At 41.4% G+C, this 16,729-nt stretch overlaps 2 protein-coding genes across 2 annotated transcripts in view; both read left to right on the top strand.

Annotated features, from left to right (window-relative positions):
- The window catches only part of exoc4 (exocyst complex component 4), a 227,348-nt gene extending 213,340 nt beyond the window's left edge, over positions 1 to 14,008 (top strand). Inside the window, exon 20 of the mRNA XM_061912242.1 lies at positions 13,134 to 14,008. Within this exon, the coding sequence (XP_061768226.1) occupies positions 13,134 to 13,371 (238 nt within the window). The 3' untranslated portion in view covers positions 13,372 to 14,008. The remainder of the gene's footprint in view (positions 1 to 13,133) is intronic.
- A 142-nt stretch (positions 14,009 to 14,150) lies between these two features.
- The window catches only part of lrguk (leucine-rich repeats and guanylate kinase domain containing), a 30,106-nt gene continuing 27,527 nt past the window's right edge, over positions 14,151 to 16,729 (top strand). The window contains exon 1 of the mRNA XM_061912244.1: positions 14,151 to 16,416. The gene's annotated coding sequence lies outside the window, so the exon portion shown is untranslated. The remainder of the gene's footprint in view (positions 16,417 to 16,729) is intronic.

Genomic DNA, 16,729 nt, shown 5'->3' with positions numbered 1-16,729 from the left:
TGAATATGGGTTGAAAATGATTTGCAAATCATTGTATTCCGTTTATATTTACATCTAACACAATTTCCCAACTCATATGAAAACGGGGTTTGTATTTCTTATTACACTTTTTTTGTTTTTCTTATTAGAGAATAGTTAAACACGTGTAGTATACAAGTGTAAAGCAATTGCCGAGTAATAGTGAAGTGTTAGAATTAAATAAGCTATGCTTCTTCCTACTCCTTTTTGAAACATGTTGGGATGTGCAAGTGTAAACACATTGGCTTCCTTTGTGTGTTTTCTTCAGCTTATTTAAAAAAAAACTAGACTCTGACCATAGCAAAGAGCAGCAGCGAGAACCTGAACGCACTTTCAACTCGCTTGTCTTTTTCCTTCCCAATTGAGCTGTTAGTTTGTGTGCGGCCCCTCAAATGTGTTCCCATCCTCTCTCATAAGCACGGTGCAGTGACCCGTGTAGGCAGGTAGCTCAGGGCTGTCATAGGCTGCGAGCACAACACCCACCTGACAAGCTTTGCCCCTACCCCCACCCGTCTGCCAAAGGAAACGACGACGTCGGTGCATGGACGCCATTGTGCCTCAAGTACACCAACACAAAGTGCGTCTTAAAGAGGTGAAGCGTGTGTGTGTGTCTGTGTGTGTGTTTGCGGTGGAAACTGTCTCTCCAGAGAGAAGGTGGTAATAAGTACAGCTGACAGGCGTGTCAGAAGCTAGCGGGGTGTCAACAGATAAAACTGTTTGTATTTAGGGCCCAGGCCGCGGCACACTGTCACTTCCATTGGCGTGTGTCCCCCTCCCTGTCACCCTTTTTGGTTTTTCCTCCCCGCTTCCTTTTTCACCGTTTTGCTGTCACGGCTGCTCTCTGTTTGCGACCGTCCAAACACTTGCACCTGATCACTTGGGGCACTGAACAAAAACAAAAATTGCATGAAATTGTTTTTTTTTGGAGCGCATGTAAACACCTACATGTATTCACTGTGAACTAGCAATCATCTAGTCGTGCACTACAGTATAGCTCGGTTGGTAGATTGGCCGTGCCAGCAACTTCTATCCCCGCTTCCGCTATCATAGTCACTGCCGTCGTGTCCTTGGGCAAGACACTTTACCCACCTGCTCCCAGTGCCACCCACACTGGTTTAAATGTAACTTAGATATTGGGTTTCACTATGTAAAAGTGCTTCGAGTCACTCGAGAAAAGCGCTATATAAATATAATTCACTTCACTATTCTCAGCAAAGGACTAAAGGGCACAGCGTTTAAACAATTTCAATTCACAAGACAGAAAGACGAATTAACTTAAATGCTTCAATGTATTCACAATATGCTTAACTTACAGTTAAGCATATATTAAAGGCCTACTGAAATGAGATTTTCTTATTTAAACGGGGATAGCAGGTCCATTCTATGTGTGATACTTGATCATTTCGCGATATTGCTATATTTTTGCTGAAAGGATTTAGTAGAGAACATCGACGTTAAAGTTTGCAACTTTTGGTCGCTAATAAAAAAGCCTTGCCTTAACCGGAAGTAGCAGACGATGTGCGCGTGATGTCACCGGTTGTAGGGCTCCTCACATCCTCACATTGTTTACAATCATAGCCTCCAGCAGCAAGAGCTATTCGGACCGAGAAAGCAACAGTATCCACATTAATTTGAGCGAGGATGAAATATTCGTGTATGAGGAAATTTAGAGTGAAGGACTATAAAAAAAAAGAAAGGCGATTGCAGTGGGAGGGATTCAGATGTTATTAGACACATTTACTAGGATAATTCTGGAAAATCCCTTATCCGCCTATTGCAGGGGTAGGGAACCTGTGGCTCTTTTGATGACTGCACCTGGATCTCAGATAAATCTTAGCTGACATTGCTTAATACAATAAGTAATGAATAATTCCGCTGGTAATCAGTGTCAAAAATAACGTTCAAAATATAAAACATTCTCATGCATTTTCATCCATCCATCCGGTGTCTACCGCACCTGTTCAAGAAGTCGCATTAATGGTAAGAAGTATTTCATTTATTGTTGGTTAGCCTCAGAATAACAATGTTATTAAAAAGAATAAGAGACTTATTAGACTCTAAAAATGTTGGTCTTTCTTAAAAATGCACGCATGTAGTTGTATTCATTGTTTAAAAAACAATAAAAAATTATATGGCTCTCACGGAAATAGTTTTAAAAATATTTGGCTTGTATGGCTCTCTCAGCCAAAAAGGTTCCCGACCCCTGGCCTATTGTGTTGCTAGTTTTTAGTGGGATTAAATAGTACCTGAAAGTCGGAGGGGTGTTGATGCCAGAGTCTCTGAGGGAAATCACTCAACTGCAGCAGGACGGAATCTCCGCTGATGTCTCCGGTAAGAGCAGACTTATTACCACAATTTTCTCACCGAAAACTGCCGGTCGACATGTGGTCGGGATACATGTTCGCTTGACCGCTCTGTTCCATAGTAAAGCTTCAACTTCGGGAATTTTAAACAAGGAAACACCGGCTGTCTGTGTGGCTAAAGGCTAAAAGCTTCCCACCTCCATCTTTCTATTTTGACTTCTCCATTATTAATAGAACAAATTGCAAAAGATTCAGCAACACAGATGTCCAGAATACTGTGTAATTATGCGATTAAAGCAGACTACTTATAGCTTGGATCGGGCTGTAAAATAATGTCCGCTACAACCCGCGTCATCATACCGCGACGTTTTCAACACGACATTTCGCGGGAAATTTAGAATTGCAATTTAGTAAACTAAAAAGGCCGTATTGGCATGGTTTGCAATGTTAATATTTCATCATTGATATATAAACTATCAGACTGCGTGGTCGGTAGTAGTGGGTTTCAATAGGCCTTTAAGTTACATTGATCAATGTTTAAACTTGCACAATTCAACATGTTTAAACAAGGAGTAGTAAGAAGTAATACTAACCCTTTTTGATCCAATATTGATATATGGCGTGGCTCCGATGGTAGAGCGGCCGTGCCAGCAACTTGAGGGTTCCAGGTTAGTATTCAGATTCCGCCACCCTGCAGTACTGTAGCCATGGCCGTTGTGTCCTTGAGCAAGACACTTCATCCACCTTGCTACACTCAACTGCACTGAATGTTTGAGGCAGGACTACCTTGCAAAATAAATGCGTCCTGGGACTTTCCTGCGTAAATACAGAGTACAAAATAATAATGATAATAATAATAATCAAATTGATCCAATATCAGCAAAAAAATCAAGCATTGGGTGATAGTGGTTGGTACAAGCAGTCCTGCTGCGTGTGTATTTGTGCAAAGCTGGATAGCCAGTTAACATCTAAAGTCCTCCAATATGCGCTCAAGGTTGGTCTTTTCATCTATTTTAGTCAAATAATTTACAAAAAGTAAACATGGTAGGCTATAGCAGTGGTTCTCAACCTTTTCTCAGTGATGTACCCCCTGTGAACATGTTTTCACTTCAAGTACCCCCTAATCAGAGCAAAGCATTTTTGGTTTAAAAAAAAGAGATACAGAAGTAAAATACAGCACTACGTCATCAGTTTCTGATTTATTAAATTGTGTAACGGTGCAAAATGTTGCTCATTTGTGGTGGTCTTTCTTGAACTAGTTGGAAAAAAAGATATAAAAATAACTAAAACATTGTTGAAAAATACACAAGTGATTAAATTATTAATAAAGATTTCTACACATAGAAGTAATCATCAACTTAAAGTGCCCTCTTTAGGGATTGTAATAGAGATCCATCTGGATTCATCAACTTAATTCTAAACATTTCTTCACAAAAACATAAATCTCTAACATCAATATTTACGGAACATGTCCACAAAAAATCCAGCTGTCAACACTGAATATTGCATTGTTGCATTTCTTTTCACAGTTTATGAACTTACATTCATATTTTGTTGAAGTATTATTCAATAAATATATTCATAAAGGATTTTTGAATTGTTGCTATTTTTAGAATATTTTTTTTAAATCTCACATACCCCTTGGCATACCTTCAAGTACCCCCAGGGGTACGCGTACCCCCATTTGAGAACCACTGGGCTATAGGCTTGTAGGAGCTAGCAGCTACACAACAGATACGCACACAAGCTAGACTTACTAGATATTGCAGACTAAAACCGCACATTTGTCAATGTAAACATCTATTAAATACTTACAGTATAGCTGCATATTACTTACACACACAGTCTAAAGCAAGAGCTTCTTAGAAAACATCCAGTAACAAACGTGTCCGCATCATTCAGCTTACTGCGTCATGGGGTTCATGAAATATTGTGGCCTCTAGGTGTTACCGAAAACAATAACCACTACACTTCAACTTAAGGACATCATGAGTCCATTCTAAATATTAATAAATAGATCAGTGTTGTTCATACTTACAATTGTTCTACTCATTTATTTGGTTAAGTCTTTTTTAACATTCTACTAAATAACAAAATTATATATGATTCCTGCTAATATGGTAGCAGATCAGTATCAGTGGCCTAGTGGTTAGAGTGTCCGCCCTGAGATCGGTAGGTTGGGAGTTCAAACCCCGGTCGAGTCATAGCAAAGACTATAAAAATGGGACCCATTACCTCCCTGCTTGGCACTCAGCATCAAGGGTTGGAATTGGGGGTTAAATCACCAAAAATGTTTCCCGGGCGCGGCACCGCTGCTGCCCACTGCTCCCCTCACCTCCCATAGCAGGGGTCGGGAACCTTTTTGGCTGGGAGAGCCGTACAAGCCAATATTTTTTACGGTATTTCCATGAGAGCCATATGTATGTATATATATATATTTTTTTTTCAACAATGAATACAACTATATGCGTGCATTTTTAAGAAAGACCATCATCTTTAGAGTATAATAAGTCTCTTATTTTTTTCAATAATATTGTTATTCTGAGGCTGACCAACAATAAAAAAATACTTCTTACCATTAATGCGACTCCTTGAACAGGTGCGGTAGAAACCGGATGGATGGATGAAAATGCATGAGAATGTTGTATATTTTGAACATTATATTTGACACTGTGATTACCAGCGGAATTATTCATTTCTCATTGTGTTAAGCAATGTCAGCTAAGATTTATCTGAGAGCCAGATGCAGTCATCAAAAGAGCCACATCTGGCTCTAGAGCCATAGGTTCCCTACCCCTGTCACAGAAGGTGATCAAGGGTGATTGGTCAAATGCAGAGAATAATTTTGCCACACCAAGACTGTGTGTGACAATCATTGGTACTTTAACTTTAACTTTAATATTGTACAGTATTCAAAGCTGCAATTGCATTACCGTACTTGTCGTGAAAAAAAAACATTTTATTCCAAAAATATGATAGAGTACACATTATTAAAGGCCTACTGAAATCAGATTCTCTTATTTAAACGGGGATATCAGGTCCATTCTATGTGTCATACTTGATCATTTTGCGATATTGCCATATTTTTGCTGAAAGGATTTAGTAGAGAAGATCCACGATAAAGTTCGCAACTTTTGGTGCTGATAAAAAAGCCTCGCCTTTACCGGAAGTCGCAGACGATGACGTCACAAGGGTGAGGGCTCCTCACATCCTCACATTGTTTATAATGGGAGCCTCCAGCAGCAAGAGCTATTCGGACTGAGAAAACGACAATTTCTCCATTAATTTGAGCGAGGATGAAAGATTTGTGGATGATGATATTGATAGTGAAGGACTATAAAAAAAAAAGTTAAAAAAAACATATTCATCCGAACATATTCAGATGTTCTTTAGACACATTTACTGGGATAATTCTGGGAAATCCCTTATCTTTCTATTGTGTTGCTAGTGTTTTAGTGAGATTAAATAGTACCTGATAGTCGGAGGGGTGTGTCCACGGGTGTCTTGACGCCAATCTCTGAGGGAAGTCGACGGCAGCTGCATGGACGGCACAAGCTCAGCTGATCTCTTGTAAGAGGCGATTTTTTACCACAATTTTCTCACCGAAACCTGCCGGTTGAGAAGTGGTCGGGAACCATGTTCGCTTGACCGCTCTGATCCATAGTAAAGCTTCACCTCTGGGAATTTTAAACAAGGAAACACCGTGTGTTTGTGTGGCTAAAGGCCAAAGCTTCCCACCTCCATTTTCTACTTTGACTTCTCCATTATTAATTGAACAAATTGCAAAAGATTCAGCAACACAGATGTCCAGAATACTGTTTAATTGCGCGATGAAAAGAGACAAATTTTAGCCGCAAATGGTGCTGCGCTAATATGTCCCCTCCGACCCGGGACGTCACGCGCACGCGTCATCATTCCGCGACGTTCTCCACAAGAAACTCCGCGGGAAATTTAAAATTGTAATTTAGTCAACTAAACCGGCCGTATTGGCATGTGTTGCAATGTTAATATTTCATCATTGATATATAAACTATCAGACTGCGTGGTCGGTAGTAGTTGGTCTCAGTAGGACTTTAACTAACAATAAATCCATCCATCCATCCATCCATCCATCTTCTTCCGCTTATCCGAGGTCGGGTCGCGGGGGCAGCAGCCTAAGCAGGGAAGCCCAGACTTCCCTCTCCCCAGCCACTTCGTCTAGCTCTTCCCGGGGGATCCCGAGGCGTTCCCAGGCCAGCCGGGAGACATAGTCTTCCCAACGTGTCCTGGGTCTTCCCCGTGGCCTCCTACCGGTTGGACGTGCCCTAAACACCTCCCTAGGGAGGCGTTCGGGTGGCATCCTGACCAGATGCCCGAACCACCTCATCTGGCTCCTCTCGATGTGGAGGAGCAGCGGATTTACTTTGAGTTCCTCCCGGATGACAGAGCTTCTCACCCTATCTCTAAGGGAGAGCCCCGCCACACGGCGGAGGAAACTCATTTCGGCCGCTTGTACCCGTGATCTTATCCTTTCGGTCATGACCCAAAGCTCATGACCATAGGTGAGGATGGGAACGTAGATCGACCGGTAAATTGAAAGCTTTGCCTTCCGGCTCAGCTCCTTCTTCACCACAACGGATCGGTACAACGTCCGCATTACTGAAGACTAACAATAAATGACAGAGACAAATTCATGCTACATCAGCTGAACTAATATAAATGTAAACATTTTCACAGAATAAAGACCTACCTGTAATAATGGAAGAACATTTCATTGTGGGTAGAAACACATCAAACGGTCTGATTTTAACACCAACACAGAATTTTTCTATATAAATTGAAAATAAAATGAGTTGAATTTTAATTTTAATTAAAATCGAGAACCTGCTCTCGTTTGTGTCAAGATGAATTCAGTGATTATTCTATACGTGACAACTAAATGATACTATATGTCCTCACTACCTACCGGCATGGTAAACATGTAAAATTATAATTCATCATTTTTCCTGGTCAGCCTGTTGATTTACTGGAGCACTGCTACCATCGAGCTGGAGGCTTGTGTTGATTGTTTCTGCATGACCACAGATGTTCGTACTAGAAGTGTCTCCGATCCCTGATGCCTCACTATTTGACAAGCATTGCCCTAAATAAAGTTGCTGCAGATATTCAATAAATTATATTTAATGTATTTCACTGTGTGTCTTCATGACGACGCTGGTCTCTGCTGACTTCCCCTCATTAGCAAAGGAAAGATGATGGCAATACTGTCTGGGGAAATATCCACTTCGTTACGTACACCTAATGAGATCCAATACAAGAAAATCCTGCCTGCTTAGGAATATGTCTATTATTGGATTCATACCGAGAACTTACAGTATGTGAGATAGTACTAACATCTCCCAGTAGGATGCAGTGCAACAACTAAAATGTACGTATAGAAAGTTGTGAAAGTGATCCTTAGTTGATCAAGCCACACAACTAACTGGACACTGAAATTGTTTTTTTTAAATAAGAATTTTCATCATTTAATGCAGCTGGGATAGGCTCCAGCCACCCGCGACTTCGAGAGGGACAGGCGGTAGAAAATAAATGGATGGATGGTTAGGCTTGATTTCTGTCGTTGCTATGGATGCACAGCCTCATCCATCTATTATCTCATCCGTCCTATCTCGCTTCCCTTCATTGCCTTGCCTGTCCAGCTAACTAATGTGAGACAGCAAACACACTGACAGAGGCAGCTTACACTATAATGGCTTCCCTACTCCCTCACTACAATAGCTGGAAGTGAATTGTGATCATTTCCCTCTTCCTCACGTGTCACATAAGAGCAATATATGTGGCGTTAATATTCTTTGTAGACCAGGGGTCCCCAAACTTTTTGACTCAGGGGCGCCGCATTGGGTTAAAGCAATTTGGCCAAGGGCCGGGCTGTTTATATATATATATATATATACTGTATATATATATATATATATATATATATATATATATATCCATCCATTTTCTGCCGCTTATTCCCGTTCGGGGTCGCGGGGGGCGCTGGCGCCTATCTCAGCTACAATCGGGCGGAAGGCGGGGTACACCCTGGACAAGTCACCACCTCATCACAGGGCCAACACAGATAGACAGACAACATTCACACTCACATTCACACACTAGGGCCAATTTTAGTGTTGCCAATCAACCTATCCCCAGGTGCATGTCTTTGGAGGTGGGAGGAAGCCGGAGTACCCGGAGGGAACCCACGCATTCAGACATATATATATATATATGTACATGTATATATATATATATATATATATATATATATACTGTATATACATGTATATTTATATATATAAAAAATCCATCCATCCATCCGTTTTCTACCGCTTGTCCTTTTTGGGGTCGTGGGGGGTTGCTGGTGCCTATCTCACCTGCATTCGGGTGGAAGACAATGTACACCCTGGACAAGTCACCATCTCATCACAGGGCCAACACAGATAGACAGACAACATTCACACTCACATTCTCACACTAGGGCCAATTTAGTGTTGCCAATCAACCTATCCCCAAGTGCATGTCTTTGGAAGTGGGAGGAAGCCGGAGTACCCGGAAAGGACCCACGCAGTCACGGGGAGAACATGCAGACTCCACACAGAAACATCCCGAGCCTGGGATTGAACCCAGGACTGCTCAGGACCTTCGTATTGTGAGGCAAATGCACTAACCCCTGTAACACCGTGTTGCCCCAACAAACAAAGGAAAATATAAAAAGTGGTACTGTTTTTATAGTATATATATATATATATATATATATATATATATATATACATTCCTCGCACACTAATTGACTGAAAGAGCGCGCACTTGCCGCTGATGATGTCTAGTTATCGATGGGAAAAAGCATTTTTCGACAATGTGATTTGCCTGAGCGGCTAGGAGAGTAAAATGGATTAGAAAGGACAGATTTTAAAAAAAATTCAAGTCAAAAATAAAATAATTTAATTATTTAATTTTTTTAAACTTGGGACTTCCCGCGGGCCAGATTTTGGACGCTGGCGGGCCGTAGTTTGGCGAACCCTATTGTAGACCATCAAGAGACTATGCGTCAGACAATGGCGGCACTTCACATTTGTGTGTGAGTGTGCACAGCAAATGTTTTTACTGTCATTCATTCAAATGTGTCATCATGGATCATTCAGCAGTCATTTACAAAATGTAAACTTAGTAGGCTTTAGACCAATTAGGAGCTAGCAGCTACACAACAGCTAAGCACACTTTAACCCTCAATTTCAACCCTTAATGCTGAGTGCCAAGCAGAGAGGTAATTGGTCATATGTTTATAGTCTTTGCTATGACTCGGCCGGGGTTTGAACTCACAACCTACCAGTCTCAGGGCGGACACTCTAATTGCTGCTCCATGGTCTTTCAATGACTTGCAGAAAGGTCCGGGGTTGCCTGAACTGATCTCTTTGGGGGAATTTCAGGCCAATTTAAAGCATCGAGAAAACTGTTTCCATTGGGCTTTGCACTTGTTTTTAAATTGTTGGTATTGGGCTTCACGGTGGAAGAGGGGTTAGTGCGTCTGCCTCACAATACGAAGGTCCTGAGTAGTCAGGGTTCAATCCTAGGCTGGGGATCTTTCTGTGTGGAGTTTGCATGTTCTCCCCGTGAATGCGTGGGTTCCCTCCGGGTACTCCGGCTTCCTCCCACCTCCAAAGACATGCACCTGGGGATAGGTTGATTGGCAACACTAAATTGGCCCAAGTGTGTGAATGTGAGTGTGAATGTTGTCTGTCTATCTGTGTTGGCCCTGTGATGAGGTGGCGACTTGTCCAGGGTGTAACCCGCCTTCCGCCCGATTGTAGCTGAGATAGACACCAGCGCCCCCCCGCAACCCCAAAGGGAATAAGCGGTAGAAAATGGATGGATGGATGGTATTGAAACATTTGATATTTTTTTGACCTATCAAGTGTTTTTATGTCAATATATGTAAGTAATTATTTTTATAATTGTGGTGTGTGACTGCTGCTGGTTTTGCTGTCCACTTTTGGAAAAGAGATTTTATTGTCAATGATTTTTTACCTGCTCAAGTAAAGGATATTGATTGATTGATTTAGAGAAACAGGTGGAACAGGGGTTAGTGCACAATACGAAGGTCCTGTGTTCGATCCTGGGCTCGGGATCTTTTTGTGTGGAGTTTGCACGGGTACTCCGGCTTCCTCCCACTTCCAAAGACATGCACCTGGGGATAGGTTGATTGGCAACATAAATTGGCCCTAGTGTGTGAATGTGAGGGGCTTCACGGTGGCAGAGGGGTTAGTGCGTCTGCCTCACAATACGAAGGTCCTGCAGTCCTGGGTTCAAATCCAGGCTCGGGATCTTCCTGTGTGGAGTTTGCATGTTCTCCCCGTGAATGCGTGGGTTCCCTCCGGGTACTCCGGCTTCCTCCCACCTCCAAAGACATGCACCTGGGGATAAGTTGATTGGCAACACTAAATTGGCCCTAGTGTGTGGATGTGAGTGTGAATGTTGTCCGTCTATCTGTGTTGGCCCTGCGATGAGGTGGCGACTTGTCCAGGGTGTACCCTGCCTTCCGCCCGATTGTAGCTGAGATAGGCGCCAGCGCCCCCCGCGACCCCGAAAGGGAATAAGCGGTAGAAAAATGGATGGATGGATGGATGTGAATGTGAGTGTAAATGTTATCTGTGTTGGCCCTGTGATGAGGTGGCGACTTGTCCAGGGTGTACACCGCCTTCCGCCCATGTGCAAATGAGATAGGCTCCAGAGCTCCCCGCGACCCCGAAAGGGACAAGCAGTACAAAACGGAAGGATGGATGATTGATTTATGCTTTGCAGCTGCACCTTAATGAATGTGACAGTGTGCAGGTGTCTTATTTACAACGGTCAGCATCATTAGTCCGGAATTTTAACTCTTGAAGCGATTGAACCCGGTCAGTACCACAAAGTACCAGTACTCTGTGTACATCCCTATCTACCATTGTTGTCTGTTTGACTAATTTTACTTGCTTAAACCTTGTCTAACATTCTACACTACACATTAATACAAGTACCGTATTTCCTTGAATAAAAGCAAGCAGGCGGCAATAATTTTAAAACCTCTTCTCACCCCTGCGCTTGCCAATGGCATGCTGTAAAAAACTGAATGTGATTAAAAAAAAAATAATAAAAAATTATTCTGCGGCCGCTGCCTGGTGGTTGGGGACCACCGCTCTACAACATGTCATCACGACCGCCTTTACACAACACTATCTGCGTGCCGGCCGGACGCATGCATTGCAATGCATACTTGGTCAACAGCCATACCTTTTACACTGATGGTTCTGATATAAACAACTTTAACACTCTTACTAATATGTACCACACTCTGTGAACACACACCAAACACATTTCTGGAGAACATAGGCTTTGTAACACATTATAAAAGCAACATAAGAATTACCCACAATGCCATCCATCCATGACTCTTGGCTATATTATACACGCGCCCCCAACCCCGCCCACCTCAACCGACGCACGGAGAGGGAGGATTTGGTGCTAGCTAGCGGTGTGTACAATATAGCCAAGAGTCATGGATGCATGGCATTGTGGGTAATTCTTATGTTGCGTTTATAATGTGTTACAGAGCCGATGTTCTCCTGAAATGTGTTTGGTGTGGGTTCACAGAGTGTGGCACATATTAGTAAGAGTATTAAAGTTGTTTTATATCACAACCATCAGTGTGATCTGTATGGCTGTGGAACAAAGACACCCGGTTTACACATAGTAAAAGCAAAAAAAATTCCTCCGCCAATTTGAAAATGACAACAGGGGAAGTGAATTTGACACGGCGATAAAAGTAAGCATGTGCTAATAAATTTGGGGCATATTACATGCCCGGCGGCTATTGAAGGAAATATGGTATGTATGATTTCTGCTGTAACAACTTTCAGGTCTCTGTGACGCCAAATTTCTTCCCCCCTACAAGCCCCCTCCCCCATTTACTTCCGGGGTCATGATTAATACAGACGTTTTGTTAACGCTATATTATAAAAATATAACGCTATATTATAAAAATACAGACGTTTTGTTAACACTATCTTATAAAAAAAAAATAATAATTCAAAAAACTATTTACAAACACAAGGTATGGGATGACGTAAGAGGAAACGTGAGGAAACGTGACCCCGGAAGTAAATGCGTCATCCCATAGCTTGTGTTTGTAAATTGTTTTTTTTATTTTTTGTAATATAGCGTTAACAAAACGTCTGACTTTTTATAATACAGCGTTATATTTTTATCATATGCTGTTAACAAAATGTCTGTATTAATCATGACCCCTGAAGTAAAGGGAAGGGGAAGGTTTTTGTAGGGGGGGAAGAAATTTGGCGTGACATCTCCATTATTAGTATCATATCGGAAGCGAAAAGGTTGTATTTGCACACCACTAATATCTGACGCATCACAGCGGAGGCTGAAGGTCATTTCAGCGCACGTCGCAGTGGATTATGTGACTTTCTTTGTTTTTTATTGAGTCTGCGACCTCTGCGACCGAAACATTCATTGTTCGAATCCAATGTTGTTCACTATGCTTTGTGTTTTCACAAAAGAATGTATTTTTTTTTTTTTATTCTTCTCCCAGCGACAACTTGAATTTCTCTTTAAGAAAATTGGGCTTGACAGCAACAGCCGCGACTTTGCCTTTTATGTTTTTTCCCCTTTGCTGCTGCTCCCTTTGAATCTGCTGCGCAATCACACACACACACACACACACACACACACACACACACACACGCACACACAAAGAAAAACAGGAACATAATGTTTCCCTTTCATTTCCTCCTCATGCAGGCAGTACTACGAGATGCTCTACAACCCGGCGGACGAGCTGCTCAACCTGGTTGTGGATCAGGGTGTGCGCTACACGGAGCTGGAGTACATCAACGCCCTGTCGCTGCTGCACCGCAGCCAGACGGGCGTAGGCGACCTGAGCACGCAGAACACGCGGCTGCAGAGGCTGAAGGAGATCGTCTGCGAGCAGGCCGCCATCAAACAGGCCAGCAAGGACAAGAAGATCACCACCGTATGATGCGGCTTTGTCGCCGCTTTATATTTCCCTTCAAGGACGATCGTCTGTTCCTACCTGCAATAATCGATGACACCTAAGAGTGCAGGCGAGAAAGTCATATGACACATTTCATATCATGTACATGCAACTCACACATTAGTAATTCCCCAATCTTGTTTACTTCACAAACTTCACAGAGGAGTACTTAACAGGGGGGTGTCGACCGGAGACTTGTCAATACCTCAGTGGGCCCGCCGACGAGCCCCCTGAAGCTGACGCCACAATCCATCACATTGACACTTTGGCCGGGATCGATGGGAAAACAGCTGCGGGTGCCCCCGACGGATTTGACTAAACTTGGCAAAAGCCCTGAAAAGCTGCTGCTTCGATAATTCGATACATGGGAAACTTGAACAGAATGTTAATGTGCTTGTCATGTGACACTCTGGGTTATAATAACAAATGTCAGAATTTATAATGGACATAATCCATCAAGCACCCCTGCTTTTTTTTTCATTCTATAAATACACATTAAAACATTTTTTTTTAATCTACATATTAATGAATATATAGACCAAGTCAATCATGCTTACTTGTCACCTGATTGTCCATAATGAACAGACAATACACAAATATGAATAATAAAAGGTTATTGCGACCTGATTTTTTAATTATTTTTCCAAAGCGGGCCTTTTTTTTTTTTTTTTTTTTAGTATTGTACGACGTTCCCTGACCTTTTCAAGCATTCATCAACAATTAACTCCAGGATGATGACGGATGGAATCTATTTGAGACAAGCAATAAGACACTCAGGTGTTCTCGACCCGATACAAAAGAAATACAGTACCAGCATTGCCAATATCGCAATATTTTACATTTTATTTCACCTTTGTAAATACAAAGCCCGTTTCCATATGAGTTCGGAAATTGTGTTAGATGTAAATATAAACGGAATACAATGATTTGCAAATCATTTTCAACCCATATTCAGTTGAATATGCTACAAAGACAACATATTTGATGTGCAAAGTGATAAACATTTTTTTATTTGCAAATCATTAACTTTAGAATTTGATGCCAGCAACACGTGACAAAGAAATTGGGAAATGTGGCAATAAATACTGATAAAGTTGAGAAATACTCATCAAACACTTATTTGGAACATCCCACAGGTGTGCAGGCTAATTTGGAACAGGTGGGTGCCATGATTGGGAATGAAAGCTACTTCCATGAAATGCTAAATAATTCACAAACAAGGATGGGGTGAGGGTCACCGCTTTGTAAGCAAATTGTCGAACAGTTTTAGAACAACATTTCTCAACGAGCTATTGCAAGCAATTTAGGGATTTTACCATCTACGGTCCGTAAAATCATCAAAAAGTCCAGAGAATCTGGAGAAATCACTGCACGTAAGCCATGATATTACGGACTTTTGACCCCTCAGGCGGTACTGCATAAAAAAAACGACATGAGTGTGTAAAGGATATCACCACATGGGCTCAGGAACACTTCAGAAAACCACTGTCAGTAACTACAGTTGGTGGCTACATCTGTAAGTGCAAGTTAAAACTCTACTATGCAAACCCAAACCCATTTATCAACAATATCCTGGAGCGCCGCCGGCTTGGCTGGGCCTGAGCTCACCTAAGATGGACTGATGCAAAGTGGAAAGGTGTTCTGTGGTCTGACGAGTCCACATTTCAAATTATAATAGGAAACAGAGGACGTGGTGTCCTCCAGAACAAAGAGGAAAATAACCATTCAGATTGTTATAGGCGCAAAGTTCAAAAGCCAGCATCTGTGATGGTATGGGGTGTATTAGTGCCCAAGGCATGGGTAACTTACACATCTGTGAAGGCACCATTAATGCTGAATGGTCCATACAGGTTTTGGAGCAACATATGTTGTCATCCAAGCAACGTTATCATGGACGCCCCTGCTTATTTCAGCGAGACAAGTGTTACAAAAGCGTGGCTTCGTAAAAAAAAGAGTGCGGGTACTTTCCTGGCCCGCCTGCAGTCCAGACCTGTCTCCCATCGAAAATGTGTGGCGCATTATGAAGCGTAAAATACAACAGCGGAGACCCTGGACTGTTGAACGACTGAAGCTCTACATAAAACAAGAATGGGAAAGAATTCCACTTTCAAAGCTACAACAATAAGTTTCCTCAGTTCCCAAGCGTTTATTGAGTGTTGTTAAAAGAAAAGGTGATGTAACACAGTGGTGAACAAGCCCTTTCCCAACTACTTTGGCACGGGTTGCAGCCATGAAATTCTAAGTTAATTATTATTTGCAAAAAAAAAATAAAGTTTATGAGTTTGAACATCAAATATCTTGTATTTGTAGTGAATTCAACTGAATATGGTTTGAAAAGGATTTGCAATCATTGTATTCCATTTATATTTACATCTAACACAATTTGCCAACTCATATGGAAACGGGGTTTGTATTTGTGCCTTCAAATATTTGCCTTCAACTCCTTGTTGATTGTATTTATTTATTAATTTTTTTTAAAAATATACCTGTTTTGTTATATGTGAACCTGATATAATTGAGAAATTCAACATGTTTTACAACAATATAACCAATGTAACGTCCATCCATCCAATGTAACATTATCAACAGATAATGTTACATTATTGCATTCAATTTATACACGTACACAAACGCAACAACTACAATCGACATTTGGAGTTTGTAAACATGAACAACAGAAACAAAATTGTTGAGAAAAAACACTGCAAGGCATCTATCTTGTCATCCAAATATTTAGTGAGGAGTAAAATGATGATGAAACTTTGTGAGTGAGTGACAATAATTCGATGTGTGTGTCACTTTAAGAAAAAAACAACATGTGACCTACACAACTGCTGTGTCATTTGACTGTGAAGAACCAAACTGTTTATTCTTTTGACTCACAAGTGACAGCTCGTACTGAAAGAAGTCAAGAGTGTCGTGTGAGGCCTTTGACATCGGTTTGCGTCTTCATCATCGATTTAAATGGAACTAAGAAAAAGGAAACATTCCCAAGTGTGGGATCATTTTGATCTTGTAGCGCCATACAAGGTAAATGTTCTTCTTTTCCCGTTGACCTTTCGGCTCTTTGACAGTAGTTGTTTCTTGTTCCATTCTGCACATATATTTATTTATTAAAAAAAACACAATCATATTTGCTAATGTTTAATTAAATTTGCAGTTCAAATGTAGTGACTTTAAAAAAAAAAACAGATGGAAGATTACTATTATGAAACAGCAACATAGTGTCAGTGCAGTGTCAATACAGTTAATGAGTGTGCCACACACTCACTCACCATCACTAGTTTAATACATAATTATCAATTCAGGGACGTGCAGTTAGGGTAGGCAGGTGAAGTGAGGA

This window comes from Nerophis ophidion, linkage group LG10, assembly GCF_033978795.1.
Source record: "Nerophis ophidion isolate RoL-2023_Sa linkage group LG10, RoL_Noph_v1.0, whole genome shotgun sequence".
Lineage (NCBI taxonomy): Eukaryota > Metazoa > Chordata > Actinopteri > Syngnathiformes > Syngnathidae > Nerophis > Nerophis ophidion.
Note: the sequence above shows the minus strand (reverse complement) of the source record. Positions and strands in the feature narration are given on the sequence as shown.